General features: G+C 46.9%; 1 protein-coding gene across 3 annotated transcripts in view; it reads right to left on the bottom strand.

Annotated features, from left to right (window-relative positions):
* The window catches only part of FLNB (filamin B), a 70,423-nt gene extending 61,164 nt beyond the window's left edge, over positions 1–9,259 (bottom strand). For 2 of the 3 annotated variants that reach the window (XM_079316821.1, XM_079316820.1), the window contains exon 1: positions 8,742–9,207. In XM_079316821.1, the coding sequence (XP_079172947.1) occupies positions 8,742–9,090 (349 nt within the window). In that variant the 5' untranslated portion in view covers positions 9,091–9,207. Of the gene's footprint in view, positions 1–8,741 lie in introns of all 3 variants that reach the window. The other variant, XM_079316822.1, reaches the window with a different exon arrangement.
* Positions 9,260–17,711: the final 8,452 nt, after the last annotated feature.

Here is a 17,711-nt window from a genome sequence, read left to right as displayed (position 1 = left end):
ACCAAAAGAAATAATCCCCAGAGACAACTAAAGCTGTTTCTATTTGACTTTTAATTAGATCATTGATCTTGTTCTAGCAGTTACATGAGCTGTAGGATATTTGCATGCAACCACACTGATAATCAACAGCCAGAACAAAACTGAAACAACACAATTAATATCCCAAGTCTTCCCACACATGGTATTTTAGGTCTACTCAGACACCAACTTGTTCCCCACAAGGGAATTTGATAGGCCATATCTGAGCAGTGACAACTGCTCAGAGTCAACTAGTGACATTAGCAAACGGCAGCCCTTCAGGAACATCCAGGAGCTGGAGAAGGCTCAAAGACACCTAGATTTCAGATTATGTGGGAGACCAACAAGCAGAGTTACTTCTAGTTTTGCAGAGAAACCCTAGAGAAATTCACTGTCTAGATGTGATGATGAGGCAACACATGATACCTTGCACCATCAAGATGACAGTTAGACACCAATTTTGTTTAGCAAGCCAGCACTTCCTGTTCTGTAGCAAGGATAAAAAGCAGAGAGATAAATCCAAGATTTGTGTCACACACCATGACAGATATAAGGTGTATTTATTACAGTTCCCAGCATGGAAGATGCATCAAAGACAAATGCAGGGCCCTGCACATATACCCCCAGTCAAGCTCTTTGCTCCTGTAGTCTGAGGCCAGGGAAACCTGCTCCTGCCACTCACAACAAAGGGAGGATCTGCACAAAGGTAAAGCTCACCTCCCAGATATACCCATCAGTGTTTTAGCACTGAGACAAACTAGTTTCAAGGCCTGGCTTGCCAGTATTTGCCTATGGAAAGTCCACTAAAACTGCTGCACCTACTACTGTAAGGCTGTTGTGAGAAAAGGGAATGCAAAACAGTTAATTACACCAATTAAAGGAAACACAGATAGAGCAAGTTAGTATCTAGCCGAGGGGAACAGTATTTCCTCTCCTGTGTTTGAATAACCTTCAAATGCACATATCACAGCTGTTTGCTCAGCACAGCTCTGTAAGCTGTACCTTCTGCTGCAGGGTCCCAGAGCAGACATGCACACAACACAGCTCACCAGTTGCTCAATTTGGGCCCACCAACTACGACAGTGCACTTTAGTATAGGCTCAGAAATACAGAATACATTGTCTCCTTACAAGAGAGGCCACAGACTAATCAAAACCAGTCACAAGCACACAGGGTAGCCCGACATTGCCGTGGGCTGTGAGCTGCAAAGGAGAGCAGCCACCAGCTCCCTACTCCCAGGTCAGGCTGGGGCAGCCCCAGCTCACATGCACCAGACATACTCACAGCACCAGTATAAAGGATAGGAGTCAGCGTTTCAGAGCAGCATTTAATAGCTCAGCCCAGAGCTCATCACACAGGTTTCAGCACAAGAAATGGGTGGAAGCACACCAGCATGGGGTAGCAGTTGCCTCCAGTGCTTTCAGCCACTCATCTGCAGTGGAGCAGCTATGCAGAGGGCTACTGTCAGTGTTGCAAATGCCTGCACTCCACCCAGGCAAGCAGGAGGCAGCAAGAGCCACCCCAGCAGCATGGGGAGAGCAGAGGGGTACCTGACAGCCTCTGCTCAGCACAGCATCCAGGCCATGCCAGAACCAACTGCAGCAATGACAGCAGGATGTGCTGTGACAGCCATTGCCCGAATTGCCCCTCTCAGCAGGCAGGCTGGGTGTCAGCAGGGCAGCCTGTGCCCACCTCTCCCTCAGAGGAGCCATCCTTTGGGAGCCACACTGCCACGCAGCCCAGCCAGCTCATGCCAGAGTAATTCAATGCTCTGACAAATAAATGCGTCATGATTTACAGCATGGCCTGAAGCAAGGGACAAGGAGCCACAGCCCATGATGTCTTTGCAGCCTACAGTAATTTTTGTGTTGTTACTGGGTAACGTTGGCAGGAGAGTTCAGGCAACCTGCTGCTGCTGTTAGATGAAAACAGCTTGTCCCTTTACAAGAAAGGCCATAGCCTGGATGGTCAAAGCTCTGCCACTACCAACTCACCAGTCTGATTAGTAAAACTTGCTATATTTCAGTGACCCAACTTAACTCTGAATATCTGCTGGATTTATGTTTAAAAGTAAGAGACAGCCTTCTGTATTTACTGGTCCCTTCCCATTAGTTTAGCTGTCTACTTCTCCAAGTTGTAAGGAACAGCAAAGAGCCATCACCTGATGCAGAGGAAGCATCCCAATGGAAACCAGAGAGTGCAGCTACTTGTGTGGCCATTCTTCTCAGACACTTTAGAGAGACATGGCTGTTTTCTTTCAAAAGCAGCATCAGCTGGAGGTCCAAACAATTTCAACCCATCACACCAGGGGAGACAGGATTCAGCTACTCCACCCTCTGCCCACTCCCAGGCAGCCCAGGGCAGTGTCTGCTGCCTTACTCATCACAAGGGAGGATGTGCCAGGCAACCCTCACTTCCCCAGGAACTTGGGCAAAGCTTCATTCAGCTGCTGTTTGAAGTGGCCTAGCTTGTTTTCACTAACACCAAAAATCTTGCAGTGGTTGTATCCCAGTTGCCATGTACAAGAGCAATAGGAACTAGACATTGCATACATATCACTATGGATGTTAGACTTCAACTGCTTACAGCAGAATAGTGCTTACACTAGGATTTGCAATCCATTAGGCAAACCCAAAGCCCACCACAGCAGATGTGATGTACCTGTGATGTACCAGATATTATGTAGGCACCTTCAAAATTCAAGGTTAGTTGCAGGAGGGACAGAGAGCCAAGGGAGGCTGACAGACAAGTTAGAGACCACATCAGAGCCCAGAGAACCATCTGGTTAAGATACAGCATACACTTACTGCAAGGCTTTTGAGAACAGAACTGGGATTTATCTCCTAATGATGACCTTGAAGAAAGCCCTCCCTCTTAGATTACAGAGCACTAGTTCTTCCTAAGGAGGAACACAAACAGGCAGGAGTGCAACTACACAAACTTTTGCCTTGTGGGGAAAGAAAATCTACGCCAAGTCCCCAGAAGCAGAACCTAGGGGGGAAAACTCACTAGAGTTTCATTGCACAAATCCAAATAAACAGGCAGAGCTTGCTTAGCCCATTGCACAGAACCTCAGATCTCAGTTGACTCAACTCTGAACGCGAGGTCAAGTTCCCAGGAAGAGCAAGGGTAGTTCTACTCACCCCACCCGGCGGGGGGTTGCAAGAGGGTGGGGTGAGTATCCACTTTTACCACACACACAGACAGACAAGAACAGCAATCAAGAAAAGCTACAGAAACAGCTAGCACAAGTTTCACAGATACAGTATTTTCAGGAAACTGCTACTCTTACTCCTCCAAACACCACCTAAAGACACCTACTGTTCCACCATCACCTCTGACCTTTAGCAGGAATGCAACCTGCAAGGGAAGGCTGTAGCACACTGCTTACAGTGTGCTTAACAAGGGTTGGTGGTGCCCTCCCCTAGTCTTTTCTATGTATATTTTGGGTTCCATTCTTCCAACAGAAGTTAATATTCAGCTGCACAGCATTTCCTTCCTCTGGCAGAGACACACTTGGTATATTCAACTGCATTTTTCTTGCCACATCCAAGTTGATTGCAGCTACCCATCCTCACCTACCACCACCCACCACCACTACCATGGTGCACTCCTCTTCCCCAGGGGTGGATGCTCCAGAACAGGACTCACAGTACTATCAGCGGGCCCCAAAAAAGGCAAGAAAACCCCACAAGCACCTACATCTAATCTACAGAAATCCTGGCTACCTCCCCGACAGCCAGTCACACTCAAAGCTTTGTAAGCAAGAGCCACTGTGACAGGCTCTTCAGGCACGCTGGTATCACACCAGACAGAGCCAAGCACCACTGAGCTCTTCTTTACTGTAATGACTTATGAGTCAAGTGACATTCATGAGCTATCATGCCAGGCAATAAAGGAAAACAGGGCCACCCGATGCTGGTGGCAGGGACCTGGGTAAGCACCACAGTACAGCAGAGGTTTGTTCACTCCAGCATGACCAGTAATACACTTTCACTCTGGTGTGTTTGCTAAACACGGATTAGTGGTCTAAACTTAGCAGGCCCTTGCTCAGGACCCAAACTAGCTGCTCAAAGTTTTTTTCTGAGGGACAGAGAGAAAACAGAATTCCTCTGCAGCCTGGGGGATTCAGAGACCATTGTTTTACTTCCCATTGCTTGGAGCAGACACAGAACAATGCTGGCAACATAGCAGCATGACCACACACAAGGCTAACCACATTCTTAGGTTACAGTTGTAGGCTAGAAAAGAGTTATCCTAACCCATTTAGATTTAAACATCCCCATGTAAGTCAATACAGGACGTGGCATTAGAATATGGAGCAGTTAAAATTTCAATCCATCTTGAATAGCTGGCATAGCCTTCAGGGCTTTAAATGAAAAAGCTGTTTAGCACATTAGTCTAACTGGCCCTAAGTAATTTTACCGAAGTTTGATCACTTTACAAGTTTCCGCTCATATGTAAAAGAATGCAAGAACAGTCTGTGTAAGCTACCTTAAAGTCTCCTGTAACTTGGAAGTCATAGCTCAGGCAAAGGTACTTTTCTCATTAGATCAGCAGTCCAGCTACTGAAACAGAAGGTCCTGAGGAGACCAAATCTTCCAAAGCTGAAGCCACCTCCAGCAAAGAGGGCCACTGCCCATCTATCAAAAATTATTTCCAAGGGGAAGAAAAGTGTCATATTTTCAAGAAGCAGAAATCTGCTACCAAGACACAACCGGACATTTTCCAGAAAACAGCATCCAGGGAAGTCACAGATAAGTGGCAGACAAAACACAAGTGTATTTTGACTACCTCCTTATGATGTGTTAATAGAACATTGAGTGAGACAGAAGAACCCTTAAATGTACACAGACTCAAAATACATTTTCTTTTTTGTTTTCAAGGACCTACCTCTAAGCATTACAGGACAGCACATTTACTGTTTTACAGGAAACTAGTTTTCCCTCTAGAAATGTACGGTTTGCTTTGTCACTCTTTAACATATCAGCAACATAGAGAAGAAACTCAGCTTTCAACTATTTTCTTAAGTGAGATTTCTGTAAGGTCCTCAGACTCACAGGTACTTTCACCTTAATCACACTGCAGTGTGTACATCAGGTACTTGGTCATGAACCAAAACCCCACCCAATGCACAGGTCAGGTATGGTCAGTATTCCTGCAGCTGGGATATGCCACCACCAAACTCCATGAGGGAAGTACCAACAGACCATGATTATAACCCCATCCTCTCCTCACCCATCTCCTTCTTGGCATAGCTTAATTGCATGCAGGCACTGTAGCAGGACACAGGACCACCACAGAGACAAAGCTGCAAACAAATCACACAACTGCAGCCAAGGGCAGCACTGGATCCTATTGCCATGGCAGCAGATGTGCCACTGCCCATCCATTTACCTGCATTGCCACTTCACATCCTGCCCTTGTGAGGCAAGCCAGGTCAGCTCACTTACCTGGTGAAAGTGCAACCTGGCAGAGAAACCACATTTTTCAGTTTGCTCAATCTGACTATAGCAGCCCAGGACTGCAGTTTTACTCAAGGCAGCTTGACACCCATTCTCCCTGTACCAGTGACTTGGGGCTGCTGGGTGAGCTGCAGCCATGGGAACACTGCTGACAGGTACTAAGCAGCAGTGTATGCACCTAGGACCTGCCAGCTGCAAGCTGGGGTGCAACATGGCAGATCTCACCCCAAAACCATTTGCCAGGCTTCAGCCACCCAACTCCCCTGTTTCTAAGCTACATCAGTTGACTCCTACTGCCAGTTACCAGGGTTTCAAGGGACAAACTCCATACCAAATTAGCTTCAACTCCTCTCCCTTCTCTGCTAAGTAATCTGTAGAGTCAATCAGCCCCTTCAGCCAAGAGCAAAGCCCTTGTGCTCTACATTCCTGGCATCCTACTCCCAGTGCCTGTCATGCAGCATGCCACTCAGCACCCAGGAATTTGCAATTATCTCAGTCTAGCAGACAAGGAAAAAAGCTAGACTTAACACTTGTTAACACTTGAGCAGCACAGCAGCCACCTAATGTTGAGCAGAAGGCTCTGTGTGAAGTTACCTGCTCCCACAGCAGCTTTTTCAGAGCATTCATTCCCATCTTGCTGGATGGCACAAAGCACCTATGTGCTTCATGGCCTTTTTTACAGCAGATCACACATGCAGTGAATTTAGCATTTAAGTGAAGACACTTCATACCCAGAAAAAAAGCTTCTTGAAACTAGCAAAAGACTTTGAGCAGAGACTAAACAAGGGGTAACAGCAGGAGAGGCTGGGCTGCTAATGTGCATCCAGAAAGGTTGTGGTCAAACACTGTGCATAGGCAGACTTATTTTAAATAGACAAACATTGAATGCCAAAACCTTGCTACTGAAAAGGTTTTAAAATGTGGTTGTAGTACAGCAGCAGTAGCTGAGCCATAACACATGGCTTCCAAAATGTTCCTGGAAGTTAAATAATAACTGGAACAGGCACTGCATCCACTTAGAGGTCTGATGGCATTATTAATGCCAGAAATCCAGCAGGCGCAGCTGTCAGGTTTTCCCAGTTGATTTGGCTCAGAGCTGGCCCTAAACACCCCAGGCCCTAAAGACCAACCTAGTCATAAAAATTCTCCACCTAGAGCCTTTACTAGTTTATTTTTTCACTTCAGCTCCAGGGTCTGCAATGGCCCTGGTTTTGCTCAACAACACAAAAGAGACTAAACAGTAGACACAAAAAGAAAGACTCAAGTTCTTCAGAACCTGCAGGGACAAACACACCAGGGGCAGGTAGTAGACCCAGTGGATGCTGCACCTGCAGGACAGGTGCCGAGGCTTCAGCCCTTCAACCCAGCAGAGCACTGTAAGGCTCACTCACTCTTTTTTGGAAAGGGCATTCAGAATATTTTTTCAGGACAGGCTCAGTTTATCCAGGACTGTACAGTAGGGCTCCTGTGCTACTCCTTGGCTCCAGCTCAGGTGGCAGAGCACAGATGGAGCTATACACTCCTTCATGCAGAGGCTGAGACATGTCAAAGTCATCAGCAGTCATAGTTATTACATTCTCTCAAAGCCTCAAGTTTTCTCAGGGTTTGGGTTTTTACAATTTTATTTGGTTTTTTTTAATAGCCAGCACAATGCAAGTAAGCTGTAAAACAAATAGACTTCTTAAATGATTACAGACACCCTGCAGTTCAGCCTAACCATGTAAAGGAGCTGTGCTGCTGCAGCAGCATTTCTAGAAAGGAAGTCACTGAAAGCCAGACCTGACTGGAGTAGCCTTGATCTCCCAAACCCATCACCCTCGGGAAGTTCCACAGACAAAGAGGAAGGCAGCTGGAGCAACAACATTTTTCTAGGGAAAACAATACAATAGGAGGGGAATGCTGGCCTGGTGTTGGAGTTAGTCCAGCAGCTGCCAAGAAAGGTGAGCTCTGATGTTAGCAAAAGCTCAGCCCAGGAATCAGCAGCTGCAATTCGAACCCCACTGAGTGCAAAGGGAATCCAGCTCTAAGTAAATAATTAGCACCAGCTTCATTCCCAGCTGCAAGTACATTAGCTGTTCTGCCCAAGGAGGACAATCAGCCACTTGGGAGCAACAGTCCTCACTTCTTGTCCAAAGCTGCTTTTATGCATGAGTAGAGAGGAGTAAGGGGGTACCCAGATACAGGTTTCCAGAGAGGGTCAGGTCTTGTCCAGACTCAAGAAGTTACTTTCTTGCTTTTGTAGTTAAAGCCTCTGAAAAGAAACAGCTTTTACCTTGGCCAAGAATTTTAGACACCCAAATTCAGCTGTGCAATTCATTGAGACCAAAGACATCAGGAAGCAGTAGTTAAGAGTTATCCGGGAGAGAACTAGAAAAGGGATTCACATTCCTTCCCAGAGATCTCTCAGGCATTCAAATTAGTGCTTTACAGACTAAGTTGTGGCCACACCTGAGCTATTCCCCAAACAGTAACCAAATGCATTCCTGAGGGATCATCCGCAATCCGTGCACGCCAGCAGCCTTCCAAACCACCAGATATCAACCAACTGCACGCTCCAGTATAGCACGAATCTCATGGCAGCCTGGGTGGCAGTAGCTCAAAGTACCCATTGCCGGGGCTTAGCAGGGCTCCTTGAGCATTTTCTGCCATAACCTACTGCAACAGAAAGACTGAGGAGAAAGTGCAATCCTGGTCAAAAGCTACAACTGTGCTTAAGCAAGCATCAATGCTAATCTGAACACTGGCATCATCTACTGGGCTGTGGTGAGCAAAGTCTCCCCGCTCTCCTATACTATCTACGGCTGCAGCTATTTCCGCACAGCCTTGAGTCTGGCTCCAGCACTCTGCCAGAAGCCAGGTACGCCCAGCTAGAGCGGCATCGTCCAGCCGCATACTCCTGCCGGGCTGCTGGAGGGGTCAGTGCCCCGAGGAACTGGCTGCACAGGGAGAGAACACGCCCCGGCACTAGGTTTCTTCAGGAGAGACCTGAAAGCAAAGCCTCACCTATAAAGTAGCGACCAGGAGGGACGCTGCGGAGGACAGGAGCTCACTGCCAGCTCCGGCAGCGGGCTGTGGGGCAACACCACGGCACACAGAGCTCTTTAAAGACAGAACCAGCAGAAGCCCCTCAGCTTGTGAGCCCGCAGCCCCCACTGTCCTGAGCCCCGTCGTCATAGCTCCGCCAGGCAAAGGTCCAGTGCAGGAAAAGACACAATAAAACGAGAAAACAACAAAACGGCCCGCCGGAGACGCACTCACCGATGGAAACCAGCTTGATGCTCTCCCGCTCCAGGAACTCGAGGGCCACCGAGACGTTTTCCAGCTGCATCTGGCGGAAGGTGGGCCGCTGGTGGTACTTGCGGTACATGCGCTTCTGGCTGAGCACCTCCAGCAGCGCGATCAGCCGCAGCCCGTCGCTCAGGTCATGCTGCAGGTTGCCGATGCGCTTGTTGACGCATCGCAGGTGCTCGTTGCACCAGCGGGTGAAGGTGTTCTGCTGGATCCGCTTCCAAGGCGCGTCCTCCGCCAGGTCCTTCTCGGTGGCGGGCATCTCGCCGTCGGGATCGGCCGCTCTCCGCGCGCCCTGACCCCGCGCCTGCGTGCTCATGGCCAGCCCCGCTCCGCCTCTCGGATCCGCTGCGCTGCGCTCCGCCCGCGCCCCGCCCGGCCGCCTGCGGGGAGGGAGGGAGAAAGTGAAGAGCGCGGCGCTCAACAGCGGCCCCTCTCCTTTTCCAACTAGCACGCCCGCTGCTGTTGCCGCCGCTGCTGCTGCCTCCCCGCTGCCCGACCCGCCCGCTATGCGAGGCCCCGCGCCGCCGCCCGGCCTTTATCCGCCGGGAGCGGCACGCCCTCCGCAGCATCCACCCGCACGGGCCCGCAGGGGCCGGCCTGGGCTAGGCTGGGCTGGGCTATGCTAGGCTAGGCTGGCCTGGCCGAACCCTTGATGGACGGGGGTCCACGCTGGGCCAACACTCACCTGGCTGAGGTGCCGGGCGGGGCCGGGGCAGGAGCGCAGCTGGCCTGGCGCTAGTGCCCGGCTGGGGTGCTGCCCCCTGGCCCCACAGATAAATGAAAGCCGCAGCGGGAACAGGAGCGCAGCCCCCGACCCACCAGCACACCCCCTCCACAGCCCCACTCACTCTCCCGACACAGGTCCGGCCGCCAGCCGCGTGTGCCGCGGGTGGATGCGGACACGGGTGGATGCGGACACGGGTGGATGCGGACACGGGTGCATGACCCCTCGCCGGGCCTGCAGAACTGTGCAGGGTGGCCAGCAGAGCCCAGGTTCTGGGCTGGGGGGATTCCATTCTGCACAGCCCGCCCCGGGAGAGGCTGAGGGTGTTCATATGAAATGCGATGTGGCAAAGGGACAGCAACCTCTGTGCCAGCACACGCGATTTTATCGGCCATTTGAAAACAATAGAAACTTCTAAAAGCAGTCAATTACGGTTCGAATTCTTGGGGGTTCTTTGCCTTCCCCCTCACTTTTGTGACTGATTTCCTGGCGCGCCACTCCCTGCTGACCTACAAGACTGTGACTTGCCGCTGACTCATTCGATGACAGCAGAGTCAATAAAACTACTCCAGCTGTCTTGCAGCATACTGAATTTTGCAGCTCGCCGAGACATCTCATGACACTTACTGGGTCCCTGAAAGTGCAGTAAGGTGCCCCTGCGTGTTCCTATCCCGAGGGAAGCCCGTGCCCACCCTGTTCACCCTTGGGTCCAGTCCAGCACACACTTACGGTCTTGGCTTTGCTACCAGGAGCTGCTCTGCTGATCCAAGTGAAGTGTGTACCTATTCACGTGAAGGCTGCCACACTGAAAAGTGCAGGTGTCTGTCAGAAAAAACAAATCCATTAATAAAGTCTTATTTAATTAAATTACTATAGTCATTCTCAGCTAGAAAATTAGAATACAGATGCCCAATTATTTTCTTTCAAGGGTATTATTCTCATGCCTCCACTAAACCATCACACCATGGTTTCTCTTCAGTGACCTAATAGATTCTTCCCCCAGACTAACTTATATTTGATGCATTTGTTGATAATAAATTAAGAAAGAAGCAAATATGAAGGTGAGGTAAAGTGGGAGTTATGTCTAAATTTCCATTGTTCATTTATCATCATTTCCTCTTGTTTTAAAACTATCCAAGAAATCAGAGATCAGATTTAGTATACTGAAATGTTGAGATGTATCTTATGGCACAGCAGTCACTGAGTTTTCCTCAAATCAGTGAGCCAAGCAGCAGGAAGTTGCTTTTATTATTCAAATAAAAACTGGCATTAAGTGAGAGCTTTAATTTACAGAGCAAAACCAGTGACAGGGCATAGAGATGCTGCAGTCAGGGCAGGTTGTGCCTCTGCGAGCAGGTCTCTGCTGTCAGCACAGGCTTGTCCAGCCCAGGAGAAAGCAGCCTGGAAACATGGAGCTGAGCCTTTTCTCAAGGACTTTTCTCCCATCATCCTATACTTCATCTTTTAATAGATACTAATTGCTTATTGACTTTGGCCTGGGCTGGGACTCCTTAGCAACCATTCCACATCCGGATTAGCTGATTGCTTATAATATTTTAATTTCCATTCCTTTTCACTCCCACACCTAGTAATGCAAACTTTTTAATATCATTTTGTGCCCATGCCATGCTGAAAGTTGAAGCTTCAGCCATTGTTTTTTCTGTAACAGAGGCAGTGAATAGGAATTACACAGGAAAAACTCAGAATTAGTATTAGGACCTCTATTTTTAACTTCTGTATTTAGTTAAATTGTTCAATAAAAGTAATTTTTTTCCACAGATTCAGCAAAGAAAATTTTCATCACAATGATATACTATGCAATGACATGCTCTGCACACATAAAGACAGTGGTTTCTTTGTGTGGCTTTCCACCACTCCATCCATCCATCCATCCATCCATCCATCCATCCATCCATCCATCCATCCATCCATCCATCCATCCCATCAGAAGCACTGAGGCACAAAGCCAGATGTGAAGTGCTCAGCAAAGCTCTGGCACAGCTCACCCCATCAGACTCAGGACAAGGGCAGTGGTACAGTCAGAGCTGTTGCTGTTTGGACCATGCAGAATTGGTGGGGTGCTGGTGCTCTGAATACAGCAGCCCATGTCACAGCTGCCCTTCCCTGCACATCACAGGGCTTTTGATCAGAATTCAGCCTTTTGCATCCTGACTGCTTTCATGATTATTGGGAAACAAAGATTGCTTTATTGGAAGAGAATGAAAAAGGCAAAATAATTTCTGCTCTGAAGAACAGGTCCCAGTCCCAGATGATCCTCACAGCTATGGTCTGATCAAGATTTCTGGTTGACAGGAAGCAAAGAGGGGTAGCCCCTGCTTGCATGTCACCCCATTGCCTGCACAGGTGACTGAGAACAGGAAAGGTGCCCTACCTGGGACCTGCCTGGCCACAGATGTGATATCCAGCTGTGGCAGCAACTGCAGGACTGGGCATCAATGCCTGGTCTCATTTACTGATGACAGAGTCCTTCTGTACTGCTCTGTTATCAGATTCTTCTTGGGGTCACATTTGACCTGGAAAACTGTATTTCCTTGGAATAAACTGTTGGAAGACAGTTTAACACAAGTGAACCTGTGTTTCAAGTTTCATCAGGAGACAGAGAAATAAAAACAAGCTGACCCATGAATCTGTACTTGCTGGAATACCATCTTGGTACTGTATATTATTACAAATGAACTAATGTATGCCTTGCAGAAATACCTTATGTGCATAGTTCTATGGGTAGATATTTGGGTCAATGTATGTATAGAGGCAGAAAGGGAGGGGGATTTCAATACTTTGCTCTGGGGTGGATACTTTTTCCTTTTGATTTGTCCTGTATGACAAGGATCTTTCCATTCCGTTCTTCCTTTACTTCCTAGATGCAGATACAAGGAAGGAAGAACTGTCACTGCTTTCTTGGTTCTCTTTTAGCGGTTGTAAAAACACAGCAATTTTTTTTTTCACTGTTTTAAAAATACTCTTCCTCTATGATAATTCACTGCAAAACTGAATGTAAAAAGACCCTGTTTAATTCAGCAGCAGAGGGCTTCCTCTGCCACATACTCACTGATTTATCATGGAACTCAGAATATTTTGTGTTTGAAAATACAGCCTTGACAAATGGAAAAAATTGTAAGGGCAATTCATTATGGCATGCTCTATTTTTAGCAAAAAATCACTGCAGAATGTCTCTAAAGCCAGAATATGGCATTAAGCTCTCCAAATTCACAAGGAGTTATTTTGCTGGCAGGATTTAAAAAAAATTAGGAGCACAGTGTAAAGGGTAAAGGTAAATAAAAGTTAGCTGGCCTTTGTGGATCTGTTGCTGCTCTTTTTGGGATCCTTGACAATCCTTAATGGAAATTTAATCCCATTTATCATATCCTTGAAAGCCCTGGAATGGTACCATGGAGCTCCACAGTGGACACTTGCCATTAGTTTTTGGAGCATACTAACAGCAGAGGGAAATGGCAGTTCTAACACTGACTGTTTAATTGAGGAAAAGTCTGTTGAAGCCTGATTTTGCAAAAGCAGAAGGGTGTGGGGAGTGGCAGCATGGGCCCTCACTGACATCAGTGAACAGCGCATGATGGGGTGACTGATGAAGTCAGATCTATTTCAGGGTAATCAACTTATCACAGTCTCATGTGATGATATGTTCTTGGATTCCTCCAAGTCATGGGCCATACATGAGAGATCCCAGCCATTTGGGACACTGCACACGCTCTCTACTTGATGATTTTTTCAGCAACAGTTTGCTTTGTCTGCAAATGTACAAGAATCAGAATTAAATTCAATTTCAACTGTTAATCCAACATCTGCACATTTTTCTTAGAGCAGGCATCAGCCATGGCTGAGCATCCAGGCTGAGTCTTTGCTGGTAAAAGGCCTTTTCTCTGCCCCTGGCAGGTCATGCTTTAATTACCACCTCTCTGAGGATCTGTGCCACAGAAATGTCACCTTTTAAAGGTTTCAATGGTTGCTAATACACAAGGAACAATGACCTTTTTTTCCCCCACACTACAACTAACCCCACAAAAGTGACTTTGAAGATGCATCATATCTCAGCAGAAACATGAGGTGAAAAGCCAGCAGGATGCCTCAATTTTTTCAAAAGGTTCCTGTTGTAGCAGCAACACACTGAAGGTTTGTACCCGGCAGTCATCAAAACTTGTGAGTTGTCAGGGCAAAGGCTTGGAAAAAGAATAACTGGGCCATGGGCTATAGTACCCTGGTAGCTTTAGAAATGTATCACGAGATTTCAAATATTTATAATTTCTTGCCACATAATAACCTTATCCAAACACAGGACAGCATTGTGCATTAAAACAAAAGCCCTGCATAACAAATGCCATAAAATAAATTGTAGCACATTCAAACCAGTGTGCAGATGCTAATCCTCATCCCCGCGGGGCAGCTCATCCACTAACCCAGCACCCAGCCAGTAACGCTAAAGATCCAGCAGCTGAGGCTCACAGTAGTTAAGGGTTTGCTTTTTCAGAAGCCGCAGGCACTGTAACTCAAAGGGAATTAATGACTAAGTGACCATAAATGACATTGCTGCACAATTGGCAGCACCGAGCTGGGCTCAGCATCACAGCCAGGTCCTCCCAGCCTCCCGTGTCAAAGGTTTCCAAACACACTGCTCATTTTCTTCACCCGTTACCTATTTACTGGGTTCTGAAAGACAATAGAAGTGTTTCTTCTCAATTGATGAAGTAGTCATAATACCTCTCCTTTTGTTACCGTGATCTCTACCAAGTGAAGCCCAGACAAGCCATTCAAGTCAAAGCATGAATCAAATGAATTGCATCATATGGATTACATTTTCCTTATTCAGCAGCTCTATGGAAGGCAAAGAAGCTCTGCATTATACAGTTATTGGCTAGGACCTTTGATACAACTTGTTCTGAGTTTTTCCATCTTCTGTTTCCTCCTCTGTTATCCAAGGAGGAGAGCAATATGTGAGCCTGCAGCAGCAATTCAGTTCAAATAGGACAGAGGGATATCTTTAGGCAGAGAAATCTCTAGAAATATGCTGGAAAATATTCTTTTGCATTGAAATTTGTATTTGGAAAGACTATTCAAGTAACAGTTGCTTCTAGTAGCAGTTGTGTCTGGGGCAATTTTCATATCTCTGTGTCTGGAAGAACATGGTTTTTTCTTCTACACAGAGTCCTTGCTGCATTATATATGTGTATATATATGTCTTGCTGCATTATATATGTATCCAGAAGCTGAAACTGGTGCCAAAAGCAGCCATCCATCTGGCAAACACAGTGTTTTGCAAGAACTTGCAGTGCTGCTTTTGCCTTGGGTCCCAGGGAGACTCATAGCTGGAATTTAAAGGTCTGTTTTTGACACAGGCTGTAAACAGCCCAAGAGCAAGGCTGCTTGTGCTTTTGCTATCCTGGAATCAGAGGAGACAACTAAACTGAAATCCATCTAGCACATACTGGAAGAGCAAGGACAGGGCATTCCCTGGGAGTGTCTCATGCAGGAATCCACCTAATTTATTTGTCCAAAATACCCTTGCTGCTTGTTCCCATGGAAATGTTATGAAGTTCATATCTTTTTCTTGGTTCATCTATTTTTCTGACTGATAACTACTGCAGGGCGTTTAATTTTACTTTTGATTTGTGAAGTTGATTTTAAATGAAAAAACATATACAGCCATGTGTAAGCATTTCTCTATCCAAAATCCAAACAAAGTTGTGTTGATACCTGAGGACAATGCCTGGCAGTACAAATGTCCCCACAGCAGTGCCTGTTCTCAGCCAGAACACCCCCCAGCACCAGGAATGCAGCATTGGCTGCACTGTGGGTGTCCCAGTGAAACATAGCTTACCCAAATAAATGTGACTTGACATATCAAACATGAAGTTGAAAAATAATTTGAAATAGCAGCTCATTTTTAAAATAACTCAGGATCTGATTTCATGACCTGGGAAGTCAGATCCTATACAAACCCACACAATGCTCCAGTGTGCAGCTAATCAGGGCTTCCTGCCCCTAGCAGATACCGCAGGCACGGGCCTCATTAGGCATTTTCTCTGCTTACTTCCAATCTTACTGCTTGTGTTTGCACTCAGGGTAACCAAAGTTCTCTTCCTAAGATGATACACCCACTTTTCTCAGGGTTTGAATTTCTTTCCTTGTGCTTTTACTCCATGAGTTGGAGTTTGCAGGAGTGACCATGTAAAGTTGAAATTAAGCATCTCACATCTGCCAGAGCCAGTGGACTGCACAGAATTCTAAGTGTTTCCCAGTTACTCTTCAGGAGCTGTTGTAACCTGAGATACAGATGAATAGTTTTGTTTGACTTCAGAGGGGTAGCCAAGCTCCTCCTTGGGACAGCTGGATGTAGCATAGGAAGGAATGCTTTCCAGGGGAACAGTGTATATTTTTTAAGCAAGCCAAAACTCTTCTGTATGACATAAACAAAATTATTGACCTATGTCCAGCCAAAGGGGGTTTGTTTGGCTCGCCTGGCACACACCCCAGGATGCAGCAGTGAGGTGAGAATGCCAGTGTGCAGAGTGAGTGAAAAAACAACATCACAGCTATTTCAGAGGAAAGGCATGACACTGGGGTGCTCACTTCTACCACCCCCACTGCAGTGTTCTCAGGATGCGAATAACCAACCCCAACTGCACTTTTAAGTGGATTTGCTTTCTGAAAAAGGCTGAAGTCATGTTCCTTTCTCCTTTTTAAACATTCTCACAAAAATATTCCCAGACAGAAATCTTACATAAAAGAAGCCTTAAGTCTACTGACTCATTTGAAAGCTGCTTTATTAGCCCCTACATGGCTGATAAGCCTTGCCTGGTGCATAAGGACACAAGGGCTGTACATTGTTCTGCTGCTCAGCTCAGTGCAGTGCTGGCAGCCTGGGATTGATCCAGCCAAGTAATTAGAGAATTTAACTTCCTCCATAAATGCCTGTACGTGTGAGGCATGTGTTTGGGGGCATTCCTTTACTTGAAAAAAAGTCTACGGTTTTAGACATGTTGCAGAAGCAGGAGGAATGGCAGAGGCCTCTGTGGACCACATCACATTGATTCGGGTGACAATTAGGAATAATAAAAAGCAGAAGAAAAGCACTTGGACCTGGCCAGCAGTCACCAGCCTCAAGCCACCCTTCCTCCTGCATAGTTGTTAGTCAGTTCTGCTATTAGTGGGTATATTGCAGCATAACAATGTCCTGCAGCTGAGCTCTGCCCAGCAACACCCTAGAAGAGGAAAGGAGGGTGTGTGGGTACAAGAAGCACCAGCAGGGGGAAAAGACAGGGTGTTGCCGCTGTCCCGGAACAAATGGAAGACACCACCCCAGGCTAGGCAGAAGGAAGGTGACAGTTTGGAAAATCCTGAGATGTGTTCAGAGAAAAACCTGCATGGACTAGGGGGCTGGGTGTCTGGAAACAGTCCTGCAAGGGTTTGTCCAAAGAAACTGGAGTTCTCGGATGGGAGAAAATAGGGCAGGAAGAAAGTTGAATTTATCACCCACTCTGTGGCACAGTTAATGCCTTACCAATTCCTAGGATCTCTGGCTGTATACTTTCCCTAAAAAATGTGAGATTCCCATGAGGAGATCCTCACTCTGCTCTGGCTCAACCTTTGGCTTGTAGGGCAAAACATGCAATTCCCAGGTTCCTGCTTTTCTCAAAATTATGATTCCTGGATTTTGTGAAGCAGACCCAAAATCACCAGCTAAAAGAAGAAAAAAAAAAAAAAAAAAAGACTTAAAGGTATACTAATGGGAGATGATGGCACTAGAAAAGTGTTACTGGTGGAGCTAGCAGGGGAGCTAGCACCTCTTGCTCTTTGTGTGCCTGGAGATAATATTGAGAATGAATCCAGTCACAAGCTGTCTAATTGAAAAGGACCAAAATGTAAAAATAGACCCTTTTCAATCAAGGAACTGTGTATTTCAAAGGGCAATTCAGCCACTGCAGCAGCTGGCACTGTGCTTCACGTCAGCCATCTGGTATGGCACTCCAAGCAAGGAACCTTGTATTTGTAAGTATTGTCACTTCCCCACAGGTTAAAACATCAACCAAGAGTCTGGTATGACACAGAGAGGAAAACCAGAGCCCTGGCCCTACTAATCAGAGTGAGCAAGAACCAAATGTAAAAGGGGAACTGGGTTGGGGCATGGTTTGAGAACCTTTCTTGAGGATAATTGCTGTGCCTTGGCTCCAGCTGCCTCA

Source organism: Erithacus rubecula (genome assembly GCF_903797595.1).
Source record: "Erithacus rubecula genome assembly, chromosome: 13".
Classification (NCBI taxonomy): domain Eukaryota; kingdom Metazoa; phylum Chordata; class Aves; order Passeriformes; family Muscicapidae; genus Erithacus; species Erithacus rubecula.
The sequence above is the reverse complement of the archived record's forward strand: the minus strand, read 5'-3'. Positions and strand labels throughout refer to the sequence as shown.